Here is a 13519-nt window from a genome sequence, read left to right as displayed (position 1 = left end):
AACAGATATCTAAATTTCCTTTCCATTACTTGTATGTTTCCTCAGTCCATCACAGTGTGACTTACACTAATACTATAGCTAACAAGCTGGGTTATGCTGAGTACATTGTTTAGCCTAAATGGAACACGCTAACTATCTGCAACATTATTTCGCTTTACCTATTGGCCTGTCCATCACACAAAGAATTTTAAAGTACATAGCACAGTATTTACCTCCATCAAATTTTACATAAATTGCCAGCTACTAGTAAATTTCTCTCTACCATTCAAAGATGTGCAAGACATTGAAAGGAAAGACAAGAAATGAACTCAGCACCAAGCTATTGGAAGCATAAAATATTTAAATTTGTATTAAAAGAAGAACTAAAACAACAACAAAACATTATTAATGATGTCATTATTTCAAATAAACCTTTCTGCTCCACAGCATTAAAAAAAATAATTTTGTGATTTCATTTGCATTTCTAGTCAACTGTTTCTGGATTTTGTTGTTGTTCCTTGAACTGGTTCAAAGACTTGATCAATATTAATTTGACTGGAAAGGATCCAGGCTTTTTTTTAGCATGCACAATGATTACTTAAGGAAAGTTTGATATTCTTACCTGTTGTGTGTATTCCAGGTGTGGTGAATATGAATGTTGTCATTGTTGGCCCATGTGTTGTGAGTGGGCATGGTAAAGTATTCCTGATGATCTTATTATCAGCCCCACATTCAGCTGTGATGCAGAGTCCCAGTCCATCTGTAGTACTGTAGATGATTTCCCCATAGTTGTAGGTTTCCCCATTAACCAGGCATGTACATGCTGCACATTAAGAGATTATTAAGGGTGTTTGTCAATAAAATCACACATGAATGAAAATTTGTAACGTTGCAGGTACAACACTGACAAAAAAAAAATGCCAGTTAACACATGTACTTACCACTGACATTGTAGACGCAGTTTATGCCAAACACGGTGCAGGCGCTTTGAAGGAGAGAAAATGTTTTCAAAGTATTGTTTAGTGTCTTACTCAATTTTAAATATCCATAATTGATTAATAAATATATATTGAAAATATATATTGATACATTTGTAAAGCATTAATATCAATCAATCAATCAATCAATTTTATTTATATAGCGCCAAATCACAACAAACAGTTGCCCCAAGGCGCTTTATATTGTAAGGCAAGGCCATACAATAATTACGTAAAAACCCCAACGGTCAAAATGACATCATGGGAACCCCCCAGCAGTCTAAGTCTATAGCAGCATAACTAAGGGATGGTTCAGGGTCACCTGATCCAGCCCTAACTATAAGCTTTAGCAAAAAGGAAAGTTTTAAGCCTAATCTTAAAAGTAGAGAGGGTGTCTGTCTCCCTAATCTGAATTGGGAGCTGGTTCCACAGGAGAAGAGCCTGAAAGCTGAAGGCTCTGCCTCCCATTCTACTCTTACAGACCCTAGGAACTACAAGTAAGCCTGCAGTCTGAGAGCGAAGCGCTTTATTGGGGTGATATGGTACTATGAGGTCCCTAAGATAAGATGGGACCTGATTATTCAAAACCTTATAAGTAAGAAGAAGAATTTTAAATTCTATTCTAGAATTAACAGGAAGCCAATGAAGAGAGGCCAATATGGGTGAGATATGCTCTCTCCTTCTAGTCCCCGTTAGTACTCTAGCTGCAGCATTTTGAATTAACTGAAGGCTTTAGGACAACCTAATAATAATGAATTACAATAGTCCAGCCTAGAGGAAATAAATGCATAAATTAGTTTTTTAGCATCACTCTGAGACAAGACCTTTCTAATTTTAGAGATATTGCGTAAATGCAAAAAAGCAGTCCTACATATTTGTTTAATATGCGCATTGAATGACATATCCTGATCAAAAATGACTCCAAGATTTCTCACAGTATTACTAGAGGTCAGGGTAATGCCATTCAGAGTAAGGATCTGGTTAGACACCATGTTTCTAAGATTTGTGGGGCCAAGTACAATAACTTCAGTTTTATCTGAGTTTAAAAGCAGGAAATTAGAGGTCATCCATGTCTTTATGTCTGTAAGACAATCCTGCAGTTTAGCTAATTGGTGTGTGTCCTCTGGCTTCATGGATAGATAAAGCTGGGTATCATCTGCGTAACAATGAAAATTTAAGCAATGCCGTCTAATAATACTGCCTAAGGGAAGCATGTATAAAGTGAATAAAATTGTTCCTAGCACAGAACCTTGTGGAACTCCATAATTAACCTTAGTCTGTGAAGAAGATTCCCCATTTACATGAACAAATTGTAATCTATTAGATAAATATGATTCAAACCACCGCAGCGCAGTGCCTTTAATACCTATGGCATGCTCTAATCTCTGTAATAAAATTTTATGGTCAACAGTATCAAAAGCAGCACTGAGGTCTAACAGAACAAGCACAGAGATGAGTCCACTGTCTGAGGCCATAAGAAGATCATTTGTAACCTTCACTAATGCTGTTTCTGTACTATGATGAATTCTAAAACCTGACTGAAACTCTTCAAATAGACCATTCCTCTGCAGATGATCAGTTAGCTGTTTTACAACTACCCTTTCAAGAATTTTTGAGAGAAAAGGAAGGTTGGAGATTGGCCTATAATTAGCTAAGATAGCTGGGTCAAGTGATGGCTTTTTAAGTAATGGTTTAATTACTGCCACCTTAAAAGCCTGTGGTACATAGCCAACTAATAAAGATAGATTGATCATATTTAAGATCGAAGCATTAATTAATGGTAGGGCTTCCTTGAGCAGCCTGGTAGGAATGGGGTCTAATAGACATGTTGATGGTTGATGGCATCTAGGCACTGTCCAGGACAATGATTTTTTTTTTCATATATGGTGACAGGATTGTCAGTACTTGCACAAATTTATCATCAAATATGAAAATAAAGTTTTTCAGCATGTGGTTAATTCTTTCAGAAAGCACCACCCTCCAAAAAAAAAACAAAAAAAACATAAATTAATAAATCCGTGAAATAATACAAGACAATCCAGAATTATACTTTCATTTGACCTTTTTTCTTAAATTTTTCATTTTCCTCAATGCTCTCTCTCTCTTTACACACACACACACACACACACACATCTATCTATCTATCTATCTATCTATCTATCTATCTATCTATCTATCTATCTATCTATCTATCTATCTATCTATATATATATATATATATATATATATATATATATATATATATATATATATATATATATATATATATGTATGTATATATACACTCAACAAAAATATAAACGCAACACTTTTGGTTTTGCTCCCATTTTGTATGAGATTAACTCAAAGATCTAAAACTTTTTCCACATACACAATATCACCATTTCCCTCAAATATTGTTCACAAACCAGTCTAAATCTGTGATAGTGAGCACTTCTCCTTTGCTGAGATAATCCATCCCACCTCACAGGTGTGCCATACCAAGATGCTGATTAGACACCATGATTAGTGCACAGGTGTGCCTTAGACTGCCCACAATAAAAGGCCACTCTGAAAGGTGCAGTTTTATCACACAGCACAATGCCACAGATGTCGCAAGATTTGAGGGAGCGTGCAATTGGCATGCTGACAGCAGGAATGTCAACCAGAGCTGTTGCTCGTGTATTGAATGTTCATTTCTCTACCATAAGCCGTCTCCAAAGGCGTTTTAGAGAATTTGGCAGTACATCCAACCAGCCTCACAACCGCAGACCACGTGTAACCACACCAGCCCAGGACCTCCACATCCAGCATGTTCACCTCCAAGATCGTCTGAGACCAGCCACTCGGACAGCTGCTGAAACAATCGGTTTGCATAACCAAAGAATTTCTGCACAAACTGTCAGAAACCGTCTCAGGGAAGCTCATCTGCATGCTCGTCGTCCTCATCGGGGTCTCGACCTGACTCCAGTTCGTCGTCGTAACCGACTTGAGTGGGCAAATGCTCACATTCGCTGACGTTTGGCACGTTGGAGAGGTGTTCTCTTCACGGATGAATCCCGGTTCACACTGTTCAGGGCAGATGGCAGACAGGGTGTGTGGCGTTGTGTGGGTGAGCGGTTTTCTGATGTCAATGTTGTGGATCGAGTGGCCCATGGTGGCGGTGGGGTTATGGTATGGGCAGGCGTCTGTTATGGACGAAGAACACAGGTGCATTTTATTGATGGCATTTTGAATGCACGGAGATACCGTGACGAGATCCTGAGGCCCATTGTTGTGCCATACATCCAAGAACATCACCTCATGTTGCAGCAGGATAATGCACGGCCCCATGTTGCAAGAATCTGTACACAATTCTTGGAAGCTGAAAATGTCCCAGTTCTTGCATGGCCAGCATACTCACCGGACATGTCACCCATTGAGCATGTTTGGGATGCTCTGGACCGGCGTATACGACAGCGTGTACCAGTTCCTGCCAATATCCAGCAACTTCGCACAGCCATTGAAGAGGAGTGGACCAACATTCCACAGGCCACACTTGACTACCTGATCCACTCTATGCGAAGGAGATGTGTTGCACTGCATGAGGCAAATGGTGGTCACCTGAGATACTGACTGGTATCCCCCCCAATAAAACAAAACTGCACCTTTCAGAGTGGCCTTTTATTCTGGATAGTCGAAGGAACACCTGTGCACTAATCATGGTGTCTAATCAGCATCTTGGTATGGCACACCTGTGAGGTGGGATGGATTATCTCAGCAAAGGAGAAGTGCTCACTATCACAGATTTAGACTGGTTTGTGAACAATATTTGAGGGAAATGGTGATATTGTGTATGTGGAAAAAGTTTTAGATCTTTGAGTTCATCTCATACAAAATGGGAGCAAAACCAAAAGTGTTGCGTTTATATTTTTGTTGAGTGTATATATATGTATATGTGTGTATGTATGATACTGTGCATCCGGGAAGTATTCACAGTGCTTCACCTTTTCCACATTTTGTTATGTTACAGCCTTTATTACAAAATACATGAAATTAATTTTTCCCCCTCAAAATTCTGCACACAATACCCCATAATGGCAATGGGAAAAAAGTTTATATATTTGCAAATTTATAATAAATTAAAAAAACTAAGAAATCATATGTATATAAGTATTCACAGCCTTTGGCTTGAAGCTCAGGTGCATCCTGTTTCCACTGATCATCCTTGACATGTTTCTACAGCTTAATTGGAGTCCACCTGGGGTAAATTCAGTTAATTTGAAATGATTTAGAAAGACACACACCTGTCTACACATAACGTCCCACAGCTGACAGTCAGAGCACAAACCAAGCATGAAGTCAAAGGAATTGTCTGTAGACCTCCAAGACAGGATCGTCTCAAGGCACAAATCTGGGGAAGGGTACAGAAAGATTTCTGCTACTTTGGAGGTCCCAGTGAGCACAGTGGCCTCCATCATCCATAAATGGAAGAAGTATGCATTTACCAGGACTCTTCTTAGAACTGGAGGCCCGTCTAAGCAAAGGGTATGAATACTTATGTACATGTGATTCCTTAGTTTTTTACTTATAATAAATTTTGGGAAAAAATATTTTTCATGTCGTCATTATGGAGTGCTGTGAGTAAAATTTTGAGGGAAAAATGAATTTACTCCATTTTGGAATAAGGTTGTAACATAACAAAATGTAGAAAAAGTGAAGCGCTGTGAATACTTTCTGGATGCACTGTACTTATCGAGTGATCGATAGATAGATATACCTTGATCACAAGTTTAACGTTGATGAATTTTTGTGAGACTTACCAGGTGTAACAGCTGTCTGATGGAGTACTCTGTCCAATGCTGTAATGGTTACCTTGGCTATCATAGCAACCACATTGTTGCCATGGAACACACTTCATGGAGTCTTCATCGAAGAAGGGTTGGGTTGGGGGACATTTTGGATAGCAGCCTTCAACAACAAAATCACATTTCAGTAATTTAAAAGATGTTATTGTAGCAAATATAGCATGCAATTTCTACCATCCATCACAGAAAGCATTACAGTTTTTAGCATTCTGAATTATTTTGAATTAACTTGTATTTCACACATACGATTTATTAAAAATAATTTATTGTATTTTTTTTTATCTATTTTTATTACAGTGATTAATTTAGTGTTCCTCCATTGTTTGTCCCAGGTCAGAGTTGTGCACAGTGTGTGACAGAGCAATAGAAGCATTCTTGAATGTACCCCTGTTTAAGCCTAGCCACACATTAGTGTTGATCATCCATCTTTCTAACTCCACTGTTTATAGACCATGAGTTTGCAGTTACCAAGCCACCTGAGCACTTAGTGCTGACTGGCTGAGAGGTCCAATGTCATCATCAAGACCTAGTTGTTCTACAAGCATGGTGAGGATTGAAGACAGCATTATTTTGGACTGCTGAAAAAGCAAGACTTCATTAAGCAGTAACTCCCATGTAGGCACTGAGGGTCATTGGTGTTAATCTCTGAATTCCATAGATCAAAGTGGATGAGACTCTACAACTCCCCCTATGGGACACCAGTCCAACACAGATTACATCCACAGCCAAGGCAGCCATATGGCAGCACAAGAGAAGGCAGTCTGCACTAAATCATTAGAAGTAGGGGTGTCCAAAACTAGACAGGATCCAAGGTCCAGAGTGTTCAGAAGCACCTCTGAGATAATGTAGTATATAGTAGCAGTGTGTAAAATGCAAGCTTTGACAGCACTTACTGACAGGCATAACCAAGTGGTTTGGAAAGTGTTGGATGGACTGTTCTAGGACACATGTCCGAATGTCCTCAGACCACTTAATGTTACAAACTGGATTTGACCTGACTGCTTGTGCAGCCATGGTGCATGTCCAAAAATGTCATCATTTGCATACAGTCTAAACCAAGGTTTTTATATCTGTCTGGTACAAACCTCGGTGGCATCAAATGTTCTGTTCTTTGCTTATCACACTGACACAAACACATTCATCACAAAGTTTTGATATGACACATACCGCTTGAATACGAGTATAACAACGCAATCACATCATCCGCATACCATGTCAAATGCACCGTGCTTTGCAACCAATCACATGGCTCCACTGATCCACATGGCAGGGCAAGACCCACCCACCTGGGGGCGGGCCGAGTGCAGGCTTAAAAAAGAAAATGCCACCGCGTGCCACTTAGTGCAAGCTCTTCAGTAAATCAAAAATAAAAAAATAAAATTAATTGCTTACATTACGATAACAGCATGGGGTTTGGACAGGAAAAACATTTGTTTGTTTATTTGTTTGTTCGTGAGTGAGTGAGTCCACCCCATCCAGCTTGTGGAGACATTAGTTCAAAAGCACTAAATGCTCTCTCACGCCACGCTATTGTATCTCACCAAATTAAAGGAACATAAAATAAAGACAAACTTAGTTGCAGCTTATGAACTTTGATGGTGCCGACTGCCTATGCACTATCCCATAGACATACTGCCACCCGCAGGATGGTTAGTGGAGGCGATGAAATCTCGATGAAATAGACAACACAACAAAACGGAAAACTAGCACTGGAATTAAATAACCGACACAATGTTTGGATGGTCATGTGAAAGCTTTTTGTCCGTTCAACAAATTAATGATGTTAACTTGACACAGCGCTCTGGAGTATTTCAAAAGCTCTTTCAAACATTGTTCCAGAGGCTGTATCAAAAGGAAAACATGAGTTGCATTATTCAGTCAGTCAAAATACATGCCTCGAAATGTTCCTGTTAATTTGGTCTTGAAACATTAAAACACATGTCGCATAACTGCAATCCCACTGTTTAAAAGGCTAGTACCAGTGCACTGCTAATGTGAATAATGCCAGTGAATTGTAACTGGTATTCATTTGGTCCCAGAGTGCAGAATTCAGTCTTGTTCTGTCTACCTTCCAAGGCTGTGATGAGTTCGGAACAGTTTCCTGATGGATTCCGACACGTCTTCATACAGTCAGCACCACAAGGCTTGTAGTGCCATTCACAGCCATCAGGGCGGTTATAGTAATCACAGAAAATAGCTGCATGAGGCACAGAAGAAAGCTTTTATTACAATCCTCACAGTGTTCCTCGTGACACGATGCATACATTTCAGAGAAAACTAAGAGCGCAGTGATGCCAACCATCACAATGTTAAATAGTAATATGACATCAAAATCATATTACCAGTGTAACCTAATAGCAAAGAACACATCATGTCTCAGTTTCTAAAGTGTAAAGATAATGTAAAAGTATAAAACGCTCTTAAAATCTAATCGTAATGAACCCTCAAATATCCCATTGATTACTATGTGATAGTCATAGTCGGCATCTTTGAGACAGGTGGCCAAACTTACGGCACAGCTTTGGAGTTCTCCATACAATACATGTTCTGGCGTCATTACAAGCTTTGGCATAGGCGGCCACAGCAGTGCAGAAGCACTCACAGTCACCACCGGTGTCACAGGCACATGAGTCTCTCACACACGAGTCAAAATAGGGGCCAGGGTCAACCTTAAACACACAACCATCCACTGTTCAGAGGACAAAGATCCAAATCACACAAACAATTTCAATCAACTGTGCTCTTTGGGTCCGACATGTCTGGTTACGTCTGGAAACATAAGCTGGTGCAATGTGTTACACAACACACTGCACAACACTATGTAATTATGTTGGATGATCCTCGATGGCAATCACTCACTCAGGCAACCAGTCCATTCCCACCTCCCAAAAGTAACCATCTGTAATCACAGCCAGGTGATCTATGACCATCCCCTCGGCCATTACCAGTTGCAGGGATCATCAACACCAAGGTTGCATGGAGGATTATGCTCAGTGAAGTGCACCACATGGCCAAAAATGTAACTGCTGTCATTCTCTCACAATAAAAGTGGTACAAATCATCTTTTTCTCCTAAACTGAACCCCAGCCTACAGTTTAGTAGACCAGCTCCTACGCCACAGAGGCACTGCAGATATTTGTGCTGGCATTCAATCAGTACTCCTTGGCCATGAGGCCAGGCTGGTCTGGTCACTGAGTGGAAAATAACTGGGACTGAGTCCAGTTAAGAAGGATCCTGCTATGTACCTTGTAAATACCCCTGTAGTTTCAGACTTTCCTTTCCAGAAAGGGACAAGAAGTTCTTTATTCTTAGTCTGTTGGGAAGACATTTTCTATCATGGAAGCAAAGCTTACTTGCAATGCCAGGAGAACAACATCTCCACCTGCCTGAAAAGTCCATTTGCAATACCACAAATGCATCCATTCTTTTCTGTAAATGCTTGTGAGGGAACATCAGCTCTGATGTGTTGGCCACGTAATGCATTACTCTGTGCTTGATCCAGCACACAAGTTCCTCAATGTTGAGGACTCAAGCGGTTGAATAAGGCCAAGGACATGCCCACATTTCACCTGTCTGCAGCAGATAGATGGCTACTTTTGAGAGGTGAGGATAGACCAGTTGTCTGCCTTGGTGGTTGTCATTCACAACTAAAGTTGGTTCTGTAGTGTGAGGGATGCAGCAACCCACTACACCAATGGAAGTATGCTCCCAGACCAGACCTGACATGTAGTATTGAGCATTAAAAATGCAAAAGGAATTTAGGTAAAGCTAAGGGATGGCTGCGGCAAAATGATAACTGTTAGTCAGTACCACAGTTCTATGCATATCCAGCTGAACATACAATCACCATAGTTACCTGTGAATGACAATGTTGGAATGTGGTGCTGGTGATGATGCTGCACTGTTTCTGGGCCCAAGCTGCCCGATACGGGTTGGCGGTACAGGGATCAGCTATCAGCTGAGCAAGGGGGCAGCTGGATGAAATCCTCCAGCTGTTACCAAAGTCAAGAGTATCCACGACAATCTCCTGTGACCTTGTGGTGAAATCAGTCTTACTGTTGCCATCATAGGTTCCACACAAACCACAAACCTTATCCTATGATGGGTGAAAAAAAAAAACAAGTGACAAAATTTAAGGCAGTATGATGAGATGTAACACAGAGTAAGGGTGTGGTTTGCTGTTGTGTGTCCTGTATATTCTGTATGTACATAACATTCATGAAAATTGTGACAAAAACAATTCTGTTAAGGCTCATTTATGCTAAATGTTAAATATATCTGAGTCCGGGTCTTTCTGTGTCATCTCCATGAAGACTCAGATTTCAAAGCTTTCATTCAGATTCACCAAATCAGTAACAGCTATAATTTCTAGTAGGAAGCAGCAAGGAAGCATTTACTATTGTAAATGGACTGCATTTATATAGCGCTTTTCCATCTGCATCAGACGCTCAAAGCGCTTTACACATCAATGCCTCACATTCACCCTGATGTGAGGCTGCTTCCATGCAAGGTGCCCACTACATACTGAAGCATTGGTACAGCAGGGGCGGTGTTGCATTCGCTCTACTGTACTGTTGTGATGAAATGGGAGTTGAGCCAAAAGGTGAAGCTCTTGATCTACTGGTCAATCTTCGTTCCTACTCTCACCTATGGTCATGACCGAAAGAACTAGATTGCGGGTCCAAGTGGCCAAAATGGGCTTCCTCAGGAGGGTGGCTGATGACTCCTAGAGATAGGGTGAGAAGCTCAGTCATCCGAGTAGAGCTGCTCCTCCTTTGCGTTGAAAGGAGCCAGCTGAGGTTGTTCGGGCATTTGGGAAGGATGCCTCCTGGGAGCCTCCCTAGGGAGGTGTTCCAGGCACGTCCATCTGGAAGGAGACCCCGGGGAAGACCCAGGACTAGGTAGAGAGATTATATCTCCACACTGGCCTGGGAACGCCTCAGGATCCCCCAGTCAGAGGTGGTTTATGTGGCCTGGGAAAGGGAAGTCTGGGGTCTCCTGGTGGAGCTGTTCCCCCATGACCTGATCCTGGATAAGCGGTTGAAGATGAGTGATTGCTGAAAACACTTGCGTGCTGGGATTAAGAGAGTGGTTGTGCAATTGATCCATAACAGAAACAAACAGAAAGAAGCTGGGAAACTTGCTTGAGAATCTGCAAAATACCGATGGATAGATACAGCATTTACTGTGCATTAAGAAACTATACCTTTTTTCAAAAAGTCAAACAGACATAACGTCTCCTCACCAGTAAACATGTTCTGTGCAAAAGATCGCTTCAGTCAATACACTTTTCTCTGTTACCTTGAACTGTGGGCCAAGTTTAATGAAAAGACTGGTCTTCTGGTCCCACATGACAACAAGTCCTGCCTTGAGTTTGACCACCAGGTAGATGCCCATCTTATGCACCTGGGAAATCTGGCTGCTGCCCTTTAGCACATGGAAGTGTTCCTCCTTCAGCTGAAATTCATTTTCCTGCAGGTGTCAACAGAACATACAAAGCTAAAGTGACTGTGGTGCCACCAATGAGACAGAGATTAAAAGTAAAGGTCTACTTTACTTTTTTAGATGTGTCAGTTGGAGCTACACAATTAAAGACTCAACAATGAAAAAACAAACCATAGTGATGTATGTATTTACTTTTTAGAATGCTATACTATTTTGGATTCCAGCTGACTGAAAATGTTGTTGTCATGGTGACCTATCTTTACCTCTAGGAAAATGTTGATGGTCTTGGAGCAGGTGGTTCCTTTGCTTCCACAGGGAACATTTTTGGTGATGATTCTGAAGGTTCCATTGTTCTTACCTCCACCACAGTAGTCCTGTCAGCGCACAGACAAACATGCAAGATATTAATCAGCCAGCATCCCCAACAGGACACTCCAGGTCTGTTCAGACAAAACCAGCACCCCAAAATCAGAATGTTTTTGACTTGTCATTATTTGATGTTTAAGGAATGCTGCACGGCTTCCAAACAAAAACAATGTGGTGAATGTCAAAGGTTGAGTATCTTATTTACCTGAAGGAGTGTGTATTCACACTGTCCATTAAAGTCAAACCTCTTATCGTCAAAGGTGAGGTAGTGACCATCTCCGTAGATAGCACACACAGCATCACACACTTTGGTGGTACACACGAATTTCCTGTTACTGCAGTAACTGAGGACACACACACGCAACACCCAAATTTTAAAACCTGATCACTCACATTTTGCAGTTTTATGATTCAGAACATTTAATTTTATTATCTACAACCCCAATTCCAGTGAAGTTGGGACGTGTGAAAACTTTCCTTTTTGCTAAAGCTTATAGTTAGGGCTGGATCAGGTGACCCTGAACCATCCATTAGTTATGCTGCTATACACTTAGACTGCTGGGGGGTTCCCATGATGCACTGAGTGTTTCTTTCTCTTTTTGCTCTGTATGCACCACTCTGCATTTAATCATTAGTGATTGATCTCTGCTCCCCTCCACAGCATGTCTTTTTCCTGGTTCTCTCCCTCAGCCCCAACCAGTCCCAACAGAAGACTGCCCCTCCCTGAGCCTGGTTCTGCTGGAGGTTTCTTCCTGTTAAAAGGGAGTTTTTCCTTCCCACTGTCGCCAAGTGCTTGCTCACAGGGGGTCGTTTTGACCGTTGGGGTTTTTACGTAATTATTGTATGGCCTTGCCTTACAATATAAAGCGCCTTGGGGCAACTGTTTGTTGTGATTTGGCGCTATATAAATAAAATTGATTGATTGATTGATTGAATGTAAATGAAAACAGAATACAATGATTTGCAAATCCTCTTTAACCTATATTCAATTGAATACACCACAAAGACAAGATATTTAATGTTCAAACTGATAAACTTTATTGTTTTTGTGCAAATATTTGCTCATTTTGAAATGGATGCCTGCAACACATTTCAAAAAAGCTGGGACAGTGGTATGTTTATCACTGTGTTACATCACCTTTCCTTCTAACAACACTCAATAAGCATTTGAGAACTGAGGACACTAACTGTGAGTGTCATGATTGGGTATAAAAGGAGCATCCCCAAAAGGCTCAGCCGTTCCAAGCAAAGATGGGGCGAGGATCACCACTTTGTGAACAACCGTGTGGAAAAAATAGTCCAACAGCTTAAGAACAATGTTTCTCAATGTTCAATTGCAAGGAATTTAGGAATTAATCTACAGTCCATAATATTCAGAGAATCTGGAGAACTTTCTACACGTAAGCGGCAAGGCCCAAAGCCAACATTGAATGCCCGTGACCTTCGACCCCTCAGGTGGCACTGCATTAAAAACCGACATCACTGTGTAAAGGATCTTACCGCGTGGGCTCAGGAACACTTCAGAAAACCATTTCAGTTAACACAGTTCATCGCTACATCTACAAGTGCAAGTTAATACTCTACCAAGCAACGCGAAAGCCATACAGCAACAACAGATGCCGCCGCCTTCTCTGGGCCCGAACTCATTTGAAATGGACAGACGCAAAGTGGAAAAGTGTGCTGTGGTCTGATGAGTCCACGTTTCAAATTGTTTTTGGAAATCATGGATGTCGTGTCCTCTGGACAAAAGAGGAAAAAGACCATCCAGATTGTTACCAATGCAAAGTTCAAAAGCCAGCATCTGTGCTGGTATGGGGGTGTGTTAGTGCCCATGGCATGGGCAACTTACATATCTGTGATGGCACCATCGTTGCTGAAAGCAACCCAGTCTCACGGCAAATCGTGACTCAGCAGCACAAAATATAC

General features: G+C 41.1%; 1 protein-coding gene across 1 annotated transcript in view; it reads right to left on the bottom strand.

Moving 5' to 3' along the window:
- Positions 1–542: 542 nt before the first annotated feature.
- The window catches only part of LOC117503370 (mucin-5AC-like), a 43311-nt gene continuing 30334 nt past the window's right edge, over positions 543–13519 (bottom strand). Inside the window, exons 13-21 of the mRNA XM_034162588.1 lie at positions 11799–11937; positions 11491–11601; positions 11084–11254; positions 9639–9878; positions 8295–8451; positions 7851–7979; positions 5738–5885; positions 921–964; positions 543–802 (exon numbers count right to left, since the gene is read on the bottom strand). Coding sequence (XP_034018479.1) covers positions 558–802; positions 921–964; positions 5738–5885; positions 7851–7979; positions 8295–8451; positions 9639–9878; positions 11084–11254; positions 11491–11601; positions 11799–11937 — 1384 coding nt within the window. The 3' untranslated portion in view covers positions 543–557. The remainder of the gene's footprint in view (positions 803–920; positions 965–5737; positions 5886–7850; positions 7980–8294; positions 8452–9638; positions 9879–11083; positions 11255–11490; positions 11602–11798; positions 11938–13519) is intronic.

This window comes from Thalassophryne amazonica, chromosome 2, assembly GCF_902500255.1.
Source record: "Thalassophryne amazonica chromosome 2, fThaAma1.1, whole genome shotgun sequence".
NCBI lineage: Eukaryota > Metazoa > Chordata > Actinopteri > Batrachoidiformes > Batrachoididae > Thalassophryne > Thalassophryne amazonica.
The sequence above is the reverse complement of the archived record's forward strand: the minus strand, read 5'-3'. Positions and strand labels throughout refer to the sequence as shown.